At 39.8% G+C, this 20,777-nt stretch overlaps 1 protein-coding gene across 1 annotated transcript in view; it reads right to left on the bottom strand.

Annotated features, from left to right (window-relative positions):
* ATP10A (ATPase phospholipid transporting 10A (putative)) overlaps positions 1-20,777 on the bottom strand; it is a 106,872-nt gene that overhangs the window by 59,840 nt on the left and 26,255 nt on the right. The window contains exon 2 of the mRNA XM_062628594.1: positions 6,508-6,712. Coding sequence (XP_062484578.1) covers positions 6,508-6,712 — 205 coding nt within the window. The remainder of the gene's footprint in view (positions 1-6,507; positions 6,713-20,777) is intronic.

A 20,777-nucleotide genomic window follows, 5' to 3' on the forward strand; every position in this document is an offset into this window, starting at 1 on the left:
TTCCAGTAGTGCACAGGGAAAAAACACTGTTTTCTTTTGCTTGTTTGGTTATTTTTTTTAACTGTCTTTTCCCTTGGGGAAATCTAATTTTGGCAACATGTGTGGGATGGAGCACTAATCTGCTGTTTTAGCATGTGTATATCTGGAATTTTCGAGCCATTTTTCCTAGCCTTGTGAACCTTCTCAAAATACTTCAAAAAAGAAAGACACAAGGGATGACCCCTGAAAGATGCGACAGAGAAATCCACTGTTCTTGTGGCCTGATTCTACCCTGTTAAAACACTTAGAGTCTAAACAACAATGTACTATTCCCACTCATTTCAGACGGGTGATAGCCTGAGGGCTATATTAGTAAGATGAGGAGCTCCAGGGAGAGTATAGCTCTGCCTATTTTTGTGTTGCTTTAGAGGACTCAATCAGACTCTTTGAGATAAGAAGCTCGTATCAGCAGGTGAGCTGAAAACTAGTTTGCCTGGGAGTTGTGCTGGTTTAACTTCAGCAGTTCTCTCAAACTGGGCTAGTTTAACTAACACAGATGGCTGCATAATAAATCTTAGCTCAGTTTAGGATAAACCAAAATTTGAAAATCGCTTTCTTTTCTTTTTTTTTTTTTACTTTTTTATTATTGTTTTTTGAGGGAGAAAAACTGAATGCAAAAGAAACACCTACATTGAGATACCAAGGCTGCCCTGTGAGTTGTTCTCATGCAATTCAGATTGAGTTGCCCTTCATAAAGTACCTCATATATAGAGCTGCCTGCAGTCACCAGCAGTCAAGCTTACAGTGCAGCCCTTCTTCTAGAAGTCTTCTCTTTTGGACCAGTTTCTGCCTACGATGCACAGGGAAAGAAAGAGTGTAAATAGCTTAATGCTTGTTCCTCTACGTCCAGCTGTACCCAGTATGCTTTCAGCACTGTGCAAGAACAGTGGAAGTGAAATGAACAGTGGGCTGGAATGAAAGCTGGATCTGTCAACGCAGCATGGCTTCCAGGCTGGGACAGATGAACGAATGTGCTTGCGTGCTCTAAGTTTATACATATTCCAGAGGGTTCACATACAGACTGTTGAGGAAATCAGACTGATGAGTTATTTTGGTACTAGTCTGCATGCAAATGAATCCTCCCAAACAGGCAGACACCAAATTCAGATGTGCTTCTTAGACAAAGTAAATAAGCAGTCACAAAGTCATTTGCAAGGCTTATCTAAATCTGTGCAATCATGCTGGTACAAGCTTGTTTTGAACAAAGGTCTGCTCTTAGGAGAAAATGAGAGGAAAAGTTAAAAAATGCATCCCTTAACCCTACTAGTTCTCAGAGTGATACATGCACCTTCTCAATGGCAGCCGCTACGTTTAGCTTAGCTTTCAGCTGAACTGAGGGTTTCCACATAAACATCCAGGACATGGCCAGTGGTTAATAAACCATAAGCTGCTCCAGAACCTACAGTGAGTCTTTGTGGATTTTGTTAAAAAGCATAATGAGTAAAAACAGTGGAGCAAGGAAAGGTAAATGTTTTTCATGAGTCTAGATTCATACTATCAAAATATCCTAAATCAAGTTTATGAAACCTGAAAGGGAGTTCTGAGCTCTCACAGCCTAAGCTGTATCTGCTTATCCACTCTCTGAAGAGAGGTTGACACGTCTCAGATGGATGGAAAACATTCCATAAGCAACTGTGGAGGGTGTGGTGGCACAGCAGCCTGCAGAGTAGCACAGAAAACACATTGATTCCTCCTGCCTACTGTGTCTCCTGTTAGATCCAGCATACCAGAAAAGGCTGCTGTGACTCGGCAACAGCAAGGGTGTGTTAGAAATTAGAAGGAAACTGGTGGAATACCAAGAAACACTCGTTTTTTCCAAGAGATGCTTAGTGGTCACTGCTAACACTGTTATATCACTCACATTGGGATATAGTACAGTGCTTTCTCACAGCTGCACTGTCGAGAATTTCATGCTGCACACATGGATCTGATTCATGTTTCAGTGTGAACACAGTCCACTACCCTTTTGACTTTAAAGACAGAACATGCAGAATTTCTTTTTTGACTGCTTTAAACATTTCTATCACATCCTATCACTGTAGTAGCTGGATAACAAGTCCACAGTATTTAAAGTCTTGCAGGAAAAAGATGTCAAGGCCTTTGGAAATCTCCTGTTTCCTTTTTACTACCTATTCACTGAGTGTTTTTCTTTTTTTCTTAACTATTTTGAGTGTAGAACAAAAAGGTATACATGCAAACTGGTATCTTCAGATATACAAGCCACAGACAAATACAACAGTGACCCTTCCCACAGCTTATATATCGATAGGGTTTCACATACAGAAAGTACAGGTTTGTGCCAGACAGATCACATTCGTTAACAAACACACAAAGCTAAAAAGCAGTATGTTCCCAGTGTACTATAAATCTCTCAGACAAATTGAAGCAGCACTAAAATAAGCAAAATTTCTGGTCACTTGCACTATAAAGGAAAACAGTCTATTGGAATTCACAATTGGAGAGGTCCAACCCAAGCCCACAAATGCTGATCTTGGATCTTCTCAGCATATGTTTAGAGTAAAACGATGACTGCAAAGCACTGGAGACAAGCATACAAAACAGCTTCTATAATTGCTTACTGCTGCTTCAAGAGGCAGGCTAAAAAGAGATCAGAATAGTACTTTTCTGAATGAAGTTTTGGAAGGGGGAAACTGTAACAGCTTTTACTCTCTGAGATTATGGAACTTACATGCTGCTAATGCTCAAGAGGGGCACACAAAAATCCTTCAGAATGTGCTGGCAGAACAGCTGCCCTTCTAGAGGACAGCTGTACCCAATGTAACAGCACTGGGCTTGCTGGCCTCTGGAGAGGGCTTTTAGAGAGAGCACTGCGGTTGCAAGAGGACTAACCAGTGCATACCCCGCTTCAGTGACTCCAAATTGTTAGCCAGGCTCTCTATGGCGAGCAGCTCAGCACAGACCTGTGGGACTGTAAACTGCACGAGCAGGCACAGGGCAGGGACAAAATAAAGAAAGCATAGAAGTTACTCAAAACAATTGTTCCTAGCCCCATCCCCGCTCCTTGCCTATGCTCAGCAGAATGACAGGTATATAAACAGTTATCCTTCGCTGACCTGCTTCGCAGGCACGTGCTCGGAAGTTACCAGTTAGTTCATATAAGAAACACAGAAAGGCCAAGCTTTGTAACACAAAAGCTTCTTTTAATACTTGTGATACTGCTACAGAGACATTATTCAAAGACAGCTGTTGACAGCTATTTTAAAAAGAAGCTTCCAAAAAAATCTGTGTTTCTTGTCCTATGATAAGCCACATGACCAGGCACGTCATCCTGTAAGAGAGGTGGGGGAAGAGTTTAGCAGTGTGGGAAAAAGACGGTTAGGTCTACATAATCTATTTGTTTGCTTTCCTGCTTGAAAAACAGGGCTGCAGAATGACACGGGATCAAACAACTATGAGCGTAACTTGAGAGTTGTTCTGATGAGTGCAGAGGTAATATAAAAATGTAAGAGTGTTCTTGTCCAATGCATGAACAAGTGGGGGTGCAGGTCCTGTAAGATTTGTGAATGAACTTTCCTGAGATTTGGTAAAAGGATGGTCAACATGTGGTGCAAGAGAATTTTGGTCTTCCAAAGTATTTTATGAGACCTCACAATAAGCTCTCTTCAGTTTTTGCCACTTAAGAGATACCCAGATAGGAACTGAACTTCACTCCAAAAAACGGGCATCGCCTTGCTTATTCCACGATATTTGGCTGTGGGCCTATTGTTCATCCAACATTTCCAAAGCAGCTCCCTCTATCCCACTGCTGAGTGCCTCTCAGCAGAGCAACACCTTCAAGAACAAGTAAGATCCTATCCCTACTAGCATGAAATGAGGAAGCTAATGCTGCTGCATGAATTAACAGTGTGGTCAGACAGGTGATGGCCAAAACTTTAACAAGGATGGCAAGTGTTCTGCTGGGTAACTTAAAGGATGCTGTTACAGAGATAGTCTGTGATGCTGCAGCTGCTGAGGACCTAGGACTTGGTACTTGCAAGTGTGCACTTTCCCTATGACTTAGCTGATGCAGGAAACCAGGGCTGGGTATTTCCTGCTTCTTGGCTATTTTAAGAGAGGGGAGGTAGTCACATGTGGTTTTCTTACAAGCTCTCTTTCAATACTTTACTTCTTGGGGCCCAGTACTATTTTCATTGGAATGAATAAGCTTTCTGTCATTGGCCCCTGTTTAATGCCTGACAATTTATTATGGACCTCTCTGCTACTGTAGCTAGGCATCTTGTGATATAAAATCTGTTTTTAAAAATTAGTTATCCACATATCTTAAAGCACACTTCTGAGATAATAAAAGTTCTATAATCATCTTATAATACAGAGAACAAAGATTTGGAAGGAGGATGAATTAGAAACGCAAAGTGCTGTAGGTGTTTATAAAGCTGACTCTAAGCTGACTCTATCTGTATGATATCTGACTTCCTCAGTAAAGCTGGGTATACTGAGTAAGTTATGCCACATATACCCTGATGTGCTAAGCTGCTTGGCACATGAACCTAGCTTTGCTTCCCTAGGAGGCCACTGTTTCCTCAGCCTTCTTGCCTAACTAGGTCCAATGCAGTCTCCAATAACCTTTAACTGTTCGAGGAGGAAAAGGCACTGCTACTCACTTCCACACAACAGTCTAAAGGTTACAGGTATTGCCAAACTGTACAAAACCCAGACCTGAAGTCTTCAGCTGCCTGGTCTGGATCAGCAATTTAATGCCCACTGACTATGCCAAACATGAGATTGCAGGGGTATTCCCTCCTGGTTTTCCTGCTGTATTAATGCACACATGAGTTTACAGGTTGAAGACAGAAGAGTGACTCCACGATTGATGGCTTGGGCATACATTCAGGCTTCACAGCTCTAGGGTTGGCAGATCCCCTCACAGCCCAACAGATTCCAAGAATCACACTCCTAGTGATGAATCATGACTCTGCCACCAGGAAACTGGGGATCCTGAGGTAGTACAAGGGACTCCTCAGGGCAGCAAGATTCTTGAAAGCCAGTCTTGTGATGATCTGACACTTCAACACTGGTTACCAGCACCTCCTGCTGTGTGTCAGATAGTCTCAGATCACAGAAATCCAACCATTTGCTGTATATGAGTGGAGGAACTGGTACATCCCCAGGTCTTCCTTTGAGACAGAGCTGGGATGTGCCCTTAGCTTATAACTGTAACCACAAACATGAAAGCATCCCTCTATTCAGTAGTGTATACGCAATCTATAGTTTTTGTCCTACGTAATTTGCCTGAGGTCATGTAGGAAGTCTATGCTGGCAGAGAAGTGAGATACATCATCTGAGTACCACCCTGGAGTTCTACTCACTGGGAAAAAATTCAGTGGGAAGGAGATGGGACGATTGAGAAGCAATTCAATCAGCTTCTTTGAAACAACCAAAAGTTTTTGAAACATTTGGCCTGCAGCTGATTAGGCTTCTTGCCATGGCAGTAGCTGCTGTGTCATATCTAAATTCTATGTGGAAATCACTGATTATTAAACAATTCTTTATCTCATGTTTTCACACACTATTCAGAGAGAGGCTTTATCTACCATAAAGAATTATTTGGAACACATGTTGATTTTTATCCTATTCAAAGGATTCCAACTTCATTAATGGTGATTACCTCAGTATAACTATAGGCTTGTGTAGTTACGTTTAATGGCCATGGTACGCGCAGCAGCTCCACTGTTTACAAAATCTATTAAATGAGAAGAGCTACTAGGAAAAAAAGACTTAGCTGAAACCTAGAAAATATTTTTTTTTTCCTAAGAAAATACAGGAAACTGGGGTTAGCTAGCAAGAGGTAAGAGAAAGGAGGGTATGCAAAGAAATACTATTTCAGTAAGATTATTAAAGCAAGTAAAACTTCAGGTAATTTCCTCTAATTCTGCTGAAAGTAACTGATCTGGATTTTGTTTTGTTTCAAAGTAGTGCTGTTGGGGAGAGATAAGCACAGTGAGAGAGCAGTACAACAGCTTTTCAGCACAGACACCTCCAGAATGCATGTATGCTGTCCCTTTAAATCTTACAAGCTTTAACGCTCCAAGTGCTGGAGGGATATTCTGCAACACAGAGTTTCAGGCAAAATTCCTAATTGAAACTGATCTGGTTTGCAGGCAGGAAAAGTAGTTGTTTATATTTAAATATCGTCTCACTGGAGAGTTAAAATGTGTTTTCAAAAATCAAGCTACAATAGAAGCCATTAAAAACCCCCAACATTTTCCAACCACACACAATTGCACCAGATAATTCCTATTCAAACTCAGGAAAAAATTATGGTAAAACTTCTGATACTATGATGAGGTCAGCTGTTGGCAAGTGCTAGTATTTCAATGACAACCATAACAATAATTCATCAGCATTACTAGAACAAGCATATTTAGCTGGTGCGGAGTGGACTGGTGAACAGTTTACTTACCTGAAACAAATTCTTACCTTAAGTGAGAGTTAAGAATGGCAACTTACCAGCTCTAAGAACCTCCTCACTACCTGTCTTTGTTTTAAGTTAGTTTCACCATCCAGGTTAGCTGTTTCTATATGGCACAGCCCATCAGGATCACTTGAGGAGAGCAGCAGTATGTCAGCAGGTATAATTTCATTGCAGCGAAGCTGCACAAAGTCTCCAACTTTCACTTCTTTCCAGTATCTGCTTATATATTTCTTCTCATTTCTAGGAAAAAAAAAAAAAGAAGAAGACATTAGCAGCACTTATATTTAAAAGAAGAAAAAAAGAAATGCACAGAATGGGGTTCTTCTCATAAGATCTGATTTGACTAGAGGGCGACATGTTAATGTTAGACCTGCTTAAGCAGGTCAAGCAGCTTCACACACTCTCTTTTCCCTCCCTCTAGCTCTGAGCCATCTGCCTGACCCCATGAAGGGGAGAGGGCTTCTGTCCATACTGGGTGAAAAGGAGTCTCTTTCAGGGCAAGAAGTGAACTGAATACAGGCTTGGGTGCAGGCCACCTGCCCTGCACAGCTCCTGAACTTCCTCCATCACATACCACCCTCTGATGCACTCTCAGACAGCTTCCCCTTGTTTCCTCTTTTCAACAGGGACAAAGTTTGTATAGTGCTGCATGTCATATTTGGATGAAGAAGCCAAAATCCCTAACTGAAAGGAATTTTCACTACATCACTAAACCTACAGTTACACTGACATGTCATGTGGAAAAAACATGGTCCCAGCTACTCTACTGGGAAAGGACACTGCCATTTCTTCTAATATTTCTGCAGTATTTTCATTCTAGCCATAGCACTGTGTTACATAGCTGATTTCTGCTTAGTTACACTGAACCTTTTATTTTGGAGTGGAATTTCTCAGTCAATTCAAAGACCAACCCACCTGAAACAGTGATGTGTACATTCATTTAGATATGACCACTGAACCTCTCTAGTTTTAAAGGTCACGCTAGCTTGCTATTTTTTAACATTTTCTTGAGAGCAAGAAGAAAAAGAAGCAGGTGATTGCTTAATTAATTCATGACGCACAGACTCATGTGCTTTCTTGGCATTTGTGCAAATTGCTTTCTTCTTTTGTGTTTTGCAAAGAAATTAATTTCAAAACAGCAACAACGTTAACTTGGTAAAACACCTCCAGAAAATGGGCAGCTGCTATTCTGACATTTTTTCTAAGCTGTCAGAAGGCCATTTGCCATGCGAGCACCAAGACGGCTGTCAGTGCTGGCACTGTCACTGTCACTGCCACCAGAGACAGACTCCTGTGACAGCACGTTAACTGGCAGAATGAGATTCTGATGGGGACTGGGGAGTGTTGGTGGTTTTTTTATGTTCTTTAAAGTATACTGTTTTAAAATACATCACTTTCAGTAGTAATGTAAATAGATTTGTAAGCAAGTGAAAACATGAAACTCCTGCCAGTGTTATTATCTTGGAGTTATTACTAGTCATGCCATGTCTAACTCATCGTTGTCATTCCTTCACTGGTGTTACAGGAATTAGTAACTTAATTGTCTTTTATTCATGTATTTAGCCTATATCCTGAACAACAATGCATCAGGTAGCATGACAAGGATGTATTAGAGCACGTTTTACTTCCCAGAATTTCTTCACTGTCCTTTCCTAACATCCAGTTTATAATGAGAGGAATGTAAATTATGGCTGTGATTTCTATTTTGATAAAGCCTGAAAAGAATTAAAAAGAGCCAAGTTAAAAACATGATAGTCTTAACAAAGGCAAGTAATATACATACTGGGTGCTGAAATTACTCATTCCCTTCACACCCAGGCTGAAACTAACATTTAGCTCCTCCTGCTAACGAGTATGGATTGCTTTGAAACCCAGTGTGCCACAGCATAGTACAAATCACTGCACCACAGATCTGGAGGGTTCATTAGCCCTGCAACCTATAACTCCAAATCCCTCCACACGTGGCTATTGCTCTTCATCCTTTTTAATTTAACTATGAAAATGGGTGATGTTCAAATGCATGTACAATGATTAGCGGTATAGAGGTATGATCAGGCTAAAAATATCAAGTAGTCCCATACTATGCTATAAGCACTACAATTTTTTATTTAACTTCTATTGTTTGGAAAGCACTGCTATTTTAGCATTTCCTCATTTCTCACATGCTTAGCAACTGCCACAACTATATACACTATGGCAGGAAGGGTGGATATCGAGCAATACAAAGCAAAATGGCTGTGCTGGGATAAATGAGTTTGTTCAGCCTGGAGAAAAGAGGGCTGCAGTGAGACCTTACTGCAACCTTCCAGTACCTAAAGGGGTCTTATAAGAAAGAGACATTTACAAGAGCAGGACAGGACAAGGGGGAAATGGCTTTAAACTGAAAGAGGGTAGATTTAGATCAGATATAAGTAAGACGTTCTTCACTGTGAGGGTGGTGAGATACTGGCACAGGCTGCCCAGAGAGGTGGTAAATCCCTGTAAGTGTTCAAGGCCAAGCTGGATGGGGCTTTGAGTAACCTGATCTCATTGAAGATGGCTCTGCTTATTGACAAGGGCTTGGACTAGATGACTTTTAAAGGCTCCTTATGGTATTTATCCAACAGTCAGCATGATTTTGTCTGGCAGGGTCCTGTCTGTCCATTTACCTTGTAGGTGCTTCTGGAAGATCTTCCTGTCTTTGGTCCTTAATGTCCTAAAATCATCTGCAAATTATGCTGTCTTTCCTTTCATAATTACCCAGCTGAGAAATTAATGCTTATAACACAGATGCCTTGGTCTATTTCTCTTAGACCTTGCCATTTATTCTTGCTTTGTCCTGAGTCCATTGCTACTGAGTCCTTGATGACAGTCCTCTGCAGCTTCAGCAGTGTGCTTTGTCACGTTTAAGTAAACATCATCTGACCTCCTGAACAATTTTGTTGAAGGGCTCAAAGAATTCTGTCAGGAACACAGGAACAGGGAGGCATCATCTCAGGTAGTGGGTCCAGCACCTTCTCACAGTCTCAGAAAACCCTGATATGGATATTTAGCCCAGAAGCTAACACCCAACATTTGTAGCTGCCCTCATCACAAGCCTGAAGGTAAGATTTTAGTACCTATAATAAACTTAAGGTTGATGCTGCAAGAAACCAAAGCTGCAAATCATGATGAAAACCACAAAGAGGCCAGAGATACTAATTCTTATATTTCAAAACCTTCTTATATTTCAAAGGAGATAGAAGTCTTCCAAATCAATATGCTGTCATGAACTACTGCCACTCTGCAATGGGAGTAGATACTATTGTTACTCTCAAGTGAAATTACTACCATGAAGTATTAGTTTCAGACAGCTAAGCCCAGCTACTGTAACATGTTGTGTTGGGCTGACACCTTAAAAATGTCTGTTCTGCTGCATACAACCTAATTTTTATCAACGCATTTGCGCGCAAAGAATGTATCTGTCAGCTGTGGTTTAAACCCACAGTCATGTAAATCTTCATGCTCCTCTCTGCCACAATCAGAAGCACAACTTGCCAGTCCTTTTACTTTTCTGAGCATATCTTTACAGGTAGACATCGACTGAAATCTAAAGATGAATGGCTAAAAAGTCAGACGGAGCAGCTGCATTGACATCAACACTGCTGTTAGCCAACAGCAAATGTGGTCCTGGCAGGAGTCAGACTCCTCTAGAGGTTAATGTTCTTTTGCAACAATGAAATGCAATTATCCCAGCATATTCACCTTCAAACATACAAGGGAAAGTCTGCAGCATCCTTTCAAGGGTATGAATATAGAGAAAATTAATTGCTATTAAAAATTTGTATTAGTCTACCTACAGCATGTATTTGGCCTGTGCTCTGTTTTGAACAGCCTGCAGGTTTGTGCCAAATTTGAAGTTGGCTATGGTTAACAGCAAAACCTAATTAAAATTAAAAATATTGATGATTTCTTTTCCTTAAATATTAGTTTTAAATTTAGAAATACAGAAACTCAGAAATTATTTGGTTTTTTTTTTTCTATTAACCATGCTTTTTCTTCTTCTGGTCTAGTTTGCAGGATGAGGTGATAAAGACCATGCTCATAATTTTGCTTTTCTGGCCATGTAGACATCAGTTTATAGCTGCAAAAGGCTGAAGATTTCAAACAGTCTCTACTTAAAACATTACAAAAATAATTGTTGCTTTCTTTTGAATAGCTTTGAACTGTTTTGGTATAATAAGGAACTATTCAAAATTTCTCTAAGGGAGATAAAAATCCTGCACATATAATCTAAGAGGAATCGTCCCTCTTCTCATTTTCTTTTTTTTTTTTTTTTTAAGTCTGGCCAAAATATCACAAGCAACTTGGTGAAGGAAATGTGAGGGCCATGCAGCTGTAATCTGTTCCACTTGTGGATGGCCTGCAGAGTAGAAATTTTATACGTTAAAGCAAGAAGATGGGACTACTAGGTAATCATTTCTTACTTCCTATACTTCTCCACTGCCAAAAAATACAGCTAATGAGTGGGAATGGCTGATGCAGATTTGATCCTCCAGGTCCAGTGAGTGGTTGGGGCACCCGTCCTTCTATGTAACACTGTCCTAGCTTAGTCCCAGCACAGGCTCCTGCATTAATCTCAGCAGGGCTTGTAAAATACATCTAGCAAGTAAGATGTTCTCTTGTACCTTTTGGGGTGTTCAGTCTGTTCACTGTGTCCACAGTATATCACTTCCTACAAAGGTTGTGGCTGTGACCCAGAGGTTTTTAAGCCTCTCAAAACATCCAAATGAAATGTTTCTCAGTCCAGGCCCATCCGCTGGCCGGCGTTTGAAGTAACAGTCATCTTCACTTCAAAAGAAACCAGACTCCTTTGCCTTCCCTGCCAGCTGAGGTTGGTCATTGAACCAGTAGGCTTTATAAGAAACACTGTAAGCAATTAAGTCTGTAGAAGAGGCAAAGCCCTCCACAAAAGACAGGTCAAAGAACTGTTGTGTATGTACAAGGCAGAGCTGTTCTTGGTGTCAGCAAGGTCCTTCTTTTCTGTCTCAAGAGGCAGAAACAGTGTGGTAGCACAAAAGAATGTATCTGCTTACAACGTTCAAATCAGTTGGCTACAAACACTGTGACAAGCCTCGTGGTTAGGACCAAGCTAACTAAAAAACTCTCGAGGTTTATTGTCAGGGCCCAAGCAGAGCAGCAACTCCCAAAGGAGAATCTCAAACCATAACACAAGCACAGGAATGTCACGTCAAGCCAGACTATTTTTAGGGAGGATTCAGCATCTAGTTGTTTCTCAACAGGTCCCTCATGGTCATAGAGTTTTCCCAAATTGTCTGTTATTTCCCTTGCCTGGACTGAAGCCTCCTGTTCAATCCTTCACCTCTCCTCCCAACACTCCTGCAAATATGGAGGGGGTTCACACTGACTGAGCCCACAGCACTCTATCAACACTTTGGTAGCAAGCAGAGATTTTGTCTAACTCATCACAGGCTACAAAAGCAGAGCTGCTGGGTAGCACTGAAATATGGGCACAAAACTACTGTACCAGTGATTTGTACAGGTGTAGCACACCTCAGAGTTTAAAAACAAGAGCTATCTATGAGACCAAGGCATATATTGCACAAAGTCTGAACATGCTAAGTATCTATGGAAACCACGTTAGAACCACTTGGGTACAATTATAATATAGTGGCAAAATGAAGGAAAAACATGTAAGTCAATGCCAAATGAGGTTACATAATACCCAGAATATGTCTCCATTCCACCACAAACGATAACATCTGTTTCTATGAAAATAAATCATGAAAAGGCTCTGAACCTGATATTAATCAGTCAGAACAGATCAACAGAGTGCGTTCTTGAGAAACTTTAAAGAGAACAAAATCTCTCCATGACTGAAAAAGTTTCTGAATAGGTCCTGTAATATTCACATTATTTTAAGGGCACTTACAAGTTTTCTTGTTTTCATGGACTTAGAATATTCTTTATTTCTTTTTTTGAAGATTAGCAAGTGCAAATGTATGTTACAGTTGCTAGAAGCAAATGTGTGCGTATGGCAATGACGAGTCATAAAGGTGCCTTTTATTAGATGCATACTTCCTGAAAACTGCTAATTTTTGTTACAAGTCAAACTTGCAGTGAAAAAAATGTACCCAGGAAACCTCTGTGAATGAGATTTATAATGTGAAGTAATAATTTAACTTCTCTTGGCAATGTTATCTCCATTATACCTCATGTTGAAAGAAACCTCACTATTGTTCACCAAAACGAAACATTTGATACCCGGAATAAATGATTTTTCAGCCAAGAAACTTTTAATAACAATATGAAACATAAAAGCAGAACTTGTAATGAAACTTTACACAAACTGAAGAAAGAAAAAGCTGTGTTCCAGAACTTGATTTTAAAACTCTAAGACTGTTTACAGAGATGTTTAGTATTAATGTTTTTTTTTTTAAGTGGTATGATTCTCTTAGGTTTACTGCCAGAAATACTAACAAAATCCAATCACCCTTCCAAGAAACAGATATATTGGGAGAGAAGACTACCAATTGCTTTTATTTAGCAGGATGAGCAGGTAATGGTTAATATTGAGGTTTCCTAAATGGGTATCATATAAGGAGGTGGAGAAAGTGGAGGAATAGCCTGGATGTAATTTGCATCCAGTCCTACAGACATTAAAACCCGTGAGTCAGTCACCTCCATACTAAAGCCACAAAGCTTTTGACAGCTTGAGATATGAGAACTTATCTTCTGGACAAAGTAATGCAGGAAGTGCTTATCTTCAGATGTCTTCCTCTGAGCATCACCAAATACAGCCCTTGCACTTGACAACCCTGCTTACTGGTACCTAGAGCAAAAAAACACACAATGCAAAGGAGATGGCTATCCCAGCAGAGGGCCCACAGCCAGGTAAGGTTCTCATCCTGACTTTGAGAGCCATCAGAGATATCAAGTATTTATATTGAAGTGCTGCTCCAAGCCACTGCAAAAAGATTCAGCTGAGTTTGGTGGTCTGCAAGCGTGGAAGGAGAAACAATCCCTTACCTGAAGGGACCCCACTCAAATAATAGATGCATATTGACACAAATGTCCTGTATCTCTGCCTGCTTCCAAAACAGATACAGAAAAAGCAGGAACTCTTCCAAGGAGATCTTAGATGCTAAATTTTGGTAAGAAATGAGCTCTATGTAAAAGCCTTCCAGGACCCTTGTCCTCTAAACCAATAATTAATGGCATGAGGGCACTCAAGAAAACTGTCTGAGAGCCTAAAATTCAGGTGTGAATTAGATGCATAAATTCAGTGGACTAAATCTTTCATTCAGTGCTCTCACTGCATTTAAGCCAGTACAATCAGGTGACAATTCCAAGGGAGCTCTTCATATCTTAATGGTACATCTTAAAAGGTAAATTTAGCATGAGGTAATGAGGAAAATCCCATTCTTTAACAGATTCAGACACTTTAATGGATTTTTTTTTTTTTTTCCTTCTCATTCTTCTGGTTATACACACCTGCTGCATTTAATTTCAGGACTACCTGACCCAGGCCATCAAAATGCATTGTTATATTCACTATGTACACACAAAAGCCATTTGTAAAGAACTACTAAAGGAAGGTGCTTCCTAAATGCAACAGCTTTTAGTTGAAAAGTAATTCTTTTTTTTTTTTTTTTTAGCTGAACATGCAACAGTTGAAAGAATTTTTATCAGAACTGGTATTTACTGCTAATTACATTCACAGTCTTGATGGAGTTGTTCACTGATACTCAGTTTGGGAGAACCAGAGGCTGATCTGAAAAGCACAACTGAAGTTTTAAACATAGGAACTTATCTTAGGCTCTATGTAGCCAATTTCTCTATGTTTAGCTGCTCTTACAGGTTATTTAATCTGTCTTTAGGTGTCTGGATCACTGCTTGCCCCAACAAGACAAGAATACTAATAGGAGGAAAAGCAAACAGCCTCAGGTTATATCTTAGTACCAAGAGATGTTTAAATTACCATAGTGTCCTCTAAACAAATCTAAACATAACAAATATGAAAATCTAGAATTCTGGTATAAAATAGAAACAAGGTATTTCCTAAGAATGCCTTCTTAATGAAGATTGATAAGTCCACATGTAAACTGGGACCTGGGAGCACTTCCAAATATCCATGACTGAGTACATGCACTAGGTTGGATCCTGCATTAGACTGAAACCAGGATGTGCGTAAGTCTCAATTTGCTATTCTGTAGGCCCTGATGCAGTTTGAATTCAGACTTATATAAGCCTGTTTTTGTAGACATTCACAGAATATAAAAATATCCCTCACTTCCATCAGAGAAGAATTAGAAGACCGAACTCTATGCAAATCATATGCAGTGATATGAATCTTTGAAAGTTTAAGTCTGAACGCGAATGTCTACAGCTGAAAATTTTATATTCAAAATTTGTGGTGAAAGCAAATAGAGATCCATATTGAAGACGTGAGAATCACAAAATGCAAAATTCTACTATTTAAAGGAAATGTAGGACGCCGTTAGTAACATTTGAGTAATTCAGATTCAACAACTTGACTACTGTTGGTACCTACATATAAGAAAATCAGGATAAGAATTCTTTTAATGCTTTCAGTGTCAATTTGACTATTCTGAGAGCCCTTGCTTATACACTACCTGTTGCTTTCCTTGAGTTAAAGATGTTGGTCTTCATCTCATTAATATTACAAACTTACTGGAGCCAGTCAATGAGTGCAGTTGAATATGAAATACTAAGCTAGAGTAATACTTTTTTTTTTTCCACAGAGATAAATGCACTCCTTTTCTTTCCCACTGATTTACAATCACAATGACTACGCATTATAGTCAGCTCAATGGAATTATGAGATATAGTCAGCTAATGCTATGAGGGTCCCTGGTTAACACCCTGATCAGCTAATGCTGACTGTGATCAGGTGTAGTCACATGGATTCACCAAGGGGAAATCATGCTTAACCAACCTGACAGCCTTCTTTAATGGGACAACTGGCTGGATAGATGAGGAAAGAGCAGTGGATGCTGTCTACTTGGACCTCAGCAAGGCTTTCGACACTTTCTCCCATGACATCCTCATAGGCAAGCTCAGGAGGTTCAGGCTGGACGAGGGGGTGGTGAGGTGGATTGAAAACTGACTGAATGACTGAGCTCAGAGGGTTGTGACGGGTGGCACAGAGTCTAGCTGGAGACCTGTAACTAGCGGTGTCCCCCAAGGGTCAATACTGGGTCCAGTACTGTTTAACTTATTCATCAGTGACTTGGATGAAGGGGTAGAGTCCGTCCTCAGCAAGTCTGCTGATGAAATGAAACTGAGAGAAGTGGCTGATACCCCTGCATGCTGTGCTGTCATTCAGAAGGATCTAGATAGGCTGGAGAGATGGGCAGAGGAACCTAATGAAGTTCAACAAAGGGAAGTGCAGAGTCCTGCACCTAGGAAGGAATAACCCCATGCACCACTACAGGCTGGGAGCTGACCTGCTGGAAAGTAGTTCTGTGGAGAGTGACCTGAGGGTCCTGGTGGACACTAAGCTGTTCATGAGTCAGCAATACGGCCTTGTGGCCAAGGCCAATGGTATCTTGGGCTGCATTAGCAAGAGCGTTATCCTCTCCCTCTACTTATCCTGGTGAAGCCTCACTTGAATTACTGTTTTCAGTTCTGGACATACATACTTAAACAAAACCATGCACACTTACAAATATAAATTCTTGTTTACTATTGCCCTATTATAAAGAAATAGTGTAATTTGTGAATACTGTTTCATAGAAACTCTTTCTGAATTCACATCAAAGAATTTAAAATCTGAGTGGGCCAAATAATAAGAATGGGTATTGTGCTTTGATTCTTTTTTTACGAGGTTACCTCATCAAGCTCAGTATTTCTTGGTAATTACTAAATAAGTTATTTGCAAATATTATTCTCACAACTAAGAAAAAAATGTTCATGTATGGTTTTAACTTATTGTTCACTTAAAAATCAAGTTACAAATCTTGGCCCAAATTCAGCAAGGTACCTGAATATATTCCATCTAAACTCAGGTGGAAAGCACTCTTTCTGGCCAGACTCCAGAAAGAAAACTTCTCTATTTCACATTCATATCTTCCTTGGGGGAAAAATGATAAAACATTGAAATTCAATACCCTAGGAAAAAAATAAATTCCAAGGTCTTTACTGCAGCCAAAAGAAGAAAGTAACTGGCTGCAAACAACTCCGCTTTTGAAACGCCCAGAAACTGGGCTTAGAGCAAGCAATTTCAAAGAAACTATCTATTGAAAGGATTTGAGTCATGGAGGGGGAACAAACAACCTAAAGGAGTTTGTGTGATCTGAAACACCTCAGCAGGTGGCAAGCCACCCTGGTCATGGGCAGAAAAAGCAGCACTCAGTAGCCTGGCATATACTGAGACCAAAACATTTGTGTCACAACCTCTAGGCAGAAGCTAGCTTAGAAAGGCAGAAACATCAGTTTTAAAAATAAACTTTAATCTGATCTCTCAATTTTGTATTCCAAATTAAACCAATCTAGTCCTGCAGATAAAAGCTGCAGAATGAGCAAATGATTTTTTTTTTATCCTGAACCCTTCTTCCCCAACTCTGTAATAAGTTCAAAAAGAAATAAAAAATTTGAATCACAGCTTTCTAGAGAACACACATCTTCAAATTAGCTGAATTTTAACACATTCAAAGTCCAGTTCTTAAACTTCCTTTGAAGACTTTTCTCTCTCCCTTGTACATCTCTATTTATTCTATTACTCAAATCCATAACCGAGGGTTATTTTTCACTCCTTTCCCCATCATAAAACCCCAGCACATCTTAAATGTGTGCTTCTCCTTGATGCCAAACACTTAGTAAGACACTGATTTCCAGTCTTCCCTCCATCCTTTTTCCACACTGTTTTTTCTACACTCACTTTCCTTCTCTATCCTCAGCAATTAATGACTTTGAAACCAATGGTCCCCCTTTGCTACACTGAGTTGAAAGCTAACTCCTCTCCAAAGCAACTTCTTCCTCCTTATCTAGCTTTTGCTCTACTTTTGTGGATAGTGATCTTTTCTGTTAGAACCTCATGAATGATTATGTATCTTGTTTTAGGACTCCTCTAATGGATAAAACACTTTTCCAGACATTAAATGGATTGCTTTTACCTCCATAACTGTGAGGTTAACTAAGGAGAATTCTTTGTAAGGAAGACAACCCAGCTTGTAAAACTCCTAAAACTGAAAGTCATGGTTACAATCCTCCTGTCATGTGGGTCCTACTCATCAAAAGAAAACCTTTTATCTGCAGACAGTAATTTAGACCAAGCTGCTCTGTAAACGCATAGTACAAATTCTGAAAATGATTTCCTGACTATCCTCAAAACAATCCATTTCTTCTGTAAACATATACCAAGAGTTACTCGTGTCCCAGGATGGAAATTCAGTCTAGACACCTTCCAGTGTCCAGCAGGTCACTCCATCAGCATGCTGCTGGATTGTGCTCCCTACAGATTGGTCTGTCTACAGAGACAAAAGCAATACACCACTGGCACTTTCAGAAGCTCTGCTAGTTGAGCTGTGGTATTAGAGCAAGAGTGGGGTGTGAGAAAGATACATAAATTCTTCAGGGTTAAACTAATTTGTTTTTTTTTTAGCATAATCCAAACAAATATGTTTCCTTGACATTTTTTTTAAATTCCTATATTCTGCATAAAAATACACAAAATATTTTATGGAGGAGAAAAAGGCATCTTCAGTCATTTTTAAACATTATTGGCACAAAACCTTGTTTGAGAACTCTACGTATGGTGCATCATTTTCCTTCATCTTTTCAAACAACAGGACACAGCAGGAACACTGACATGACCCTAATCTGAGAGGCAATGCTGTAGGCAGCTCCCAGTTAACAATATTCAGTCTCTGGAGGCTGTCAAATGAACCATGAGAAACAATGGCATTCTCTAGCAAACAGGCTTCTACAGCCTGTGCCACCGCTCATATGCCATTCCATTGCAGCTGGCAACCCACTGGAGAAGACCAGGCCACTGACTGTAACACAGGTTTCATCTGCCTTAGTCTGAGGCAGCACCAAATGACTCTCCTGTAAGAAACTCCATTTGGCACTTGTGCAATGAAGCTACATCTGGAAAAGATACCTGTGGAATCAAACCACCTCAGTTACAATGCAACTGATTTTCAATTCACACTAAAAGAGGACATCTAACCCTAAGAATTTGCCAGTCTATAAATTATTTTTTTTTTACATACATATGAAATTATATCCATGACACTTAAATACAAAAAAATTCTCTCCTTTCTTACCATCTTTATATCAGCAAGCAGGTCCCTTCCAGGCTAGTTTTACATCCTTTTAGGAGAACCTCAATTTTACACATATGTCTCAGACACTGATGAAGAGACAGACGGCAGAAGAGTTTGCTAGATGGGGACAGAGAGATGAGAAGTACATGAGATACAAGAAGAAGTACATGAGATACATACATATAGAATAAGAAAGTGTGAGGTATACATGGAGGAAAGCCTGTGAACAAGATGAAAACCGAGAAAGAGAACTAATGACCATTTTAAAACATAAGAGCAAGGGCTGTTAAGGAAAACTTCCTTCACCTTAAGTAACAGTGCATAAGTTCCAGCTTTGGTAAAAATCAGTATGCAATACGAAAATGGGGAGAAACTAAGGCTGGCTGGTAATAAAAGGTTGTTGCTCCTATGACTCTACTTTTGCTGGGGACTCCTAAGGTTTATTGACAAGACTGCAAAAAAGGGCAGTGCTGTGCAGCTCTGTCTTCTGGACCTGACACATTAGTTTTGAGACCCTACCAGTCTGTAGGCCATAATGGTCCTTGGAGACATAGGCTGCAAAATAAATTCACATGCGGAATATATGTTGAGGGCTGCACTCTTGAAGCAACTTTCAGCAAAGCAGACAGGAGACACTAAACAGAATGTCAATGGACTCTTCACATTCAGTTTCATACACAGGGCATAGTAGTTTTCAGAGGGAGGCTACAGCAAAATGTTGTATTTTATTGCCAGTTGCAAAGATCTACCTCAAAGCCGTGAGACTTGTTCAGTTTCTCCCGACAAACCTATGGAGGAAAAACATTTCCTTCTCTGTGTCCTTCACAGCCTGCCATAGCTCACCTGGTAAAGCATCTTGAGTTCTGCTTATTTAACAACATGTAAAACTAAAGAAACCTGTAATATTTTTGTATGTACGATACATACAATACATACTACTACACTTTGTTATCAATCATACTTTGCTTCGACATTAGTTCACTTGGGAAACATTACATAAACTGTATAGATCATTTCCGATGCTTTGATTTAGAATTCTTTCTTTTATTATTACTTATTTATTTATTTAATCCATCTGGAAACTGAGGATGGAGAGACTGAAAAGTCTTCCAAAAGGATAAGGGTGAAACGATATCATCAATAAACTGGGATTTGATGATTGGTATGGTTTATCAATAAATTCTATTTCTGATTAGAGTGAATTTTATGTAAAGAAATCCATCAACTGAAAACTAAAGAGCAAACTGTATAACTTAAACCCAGATACAATAGTTTCGTGTCTCCTTCAACCCTTAACAGGGAGGTAAGAGAAGCATGGCAGCAGACAGTAAAGCTGGAATCCAGCAGGATCTAAATTTTCAGTGAAAACATTTTATCTTTTCACATGCACATACTGATGGTCATCTTTGAGTCAGAAAGCCTCAAATTATTTAATACTGCAGTGGACTGAGTATTCTGCATTCAGTTTAACTAGCTTAAACTTCCAACTGTGAGCTCAGCAGAGCTCTGTCTGTTGGCAGCTATCACTAAACTTACCCAGTATTTAGCTGGACTCAGGTGCCCAGGGCTCAGGCTGGACTTAATATTTCCCCAGCAAAACATTACAAGACATTTCAAGGCACAAAAGCCCAGACTGAACTTCAGAACCCGTTTACTTCAAGTTGATTATTAATTTGAGATAGCATGCACAGCAGAGCTTCAAAATGAACGGTTTTAAATATGTGTGTGGGAGTCAGGCAATCATAAGTTTACCAGGTTGTGAATCTGTCCAGCAAGGCTCTGAAATTGAGAGCCTTGGTCAAATTCCAGTATCTACCAGCTACAAATTTGCACAAATGCTAAGTGTAAAAGTACTGGAACACCAGTGGTTAGAACTGACCAATCAGTCTAAACCAAGGCAAGTTGTGTTTGGCATGAGGTCATCGGAAGTCCAGGGAAAACAAAGGTAATTCCTTGTTTTCTAAAAGGAAAAAATTACAAAGCAGTAGAAAATCTAAGTTTCCAGATCACAGAACACTGAAATGAAGTATTTT

The sequence above is a fragment of the Pezoporus occidentalis genome, unplaced genomic scaffold, assembly GCF_034315485.1.
Source record: "Pezoporus occidentalis ecotype Australia unplaced genomic scaffold, CSIRO_AGI_Poc_V1 ctg32, whole genome shotgun sequence".
NCBI lineage: Eukaryota > Metazoa > Chordata > Aves > Psittaciformes > Psittacidae > Pezoporus > Pezoporus occidentalis.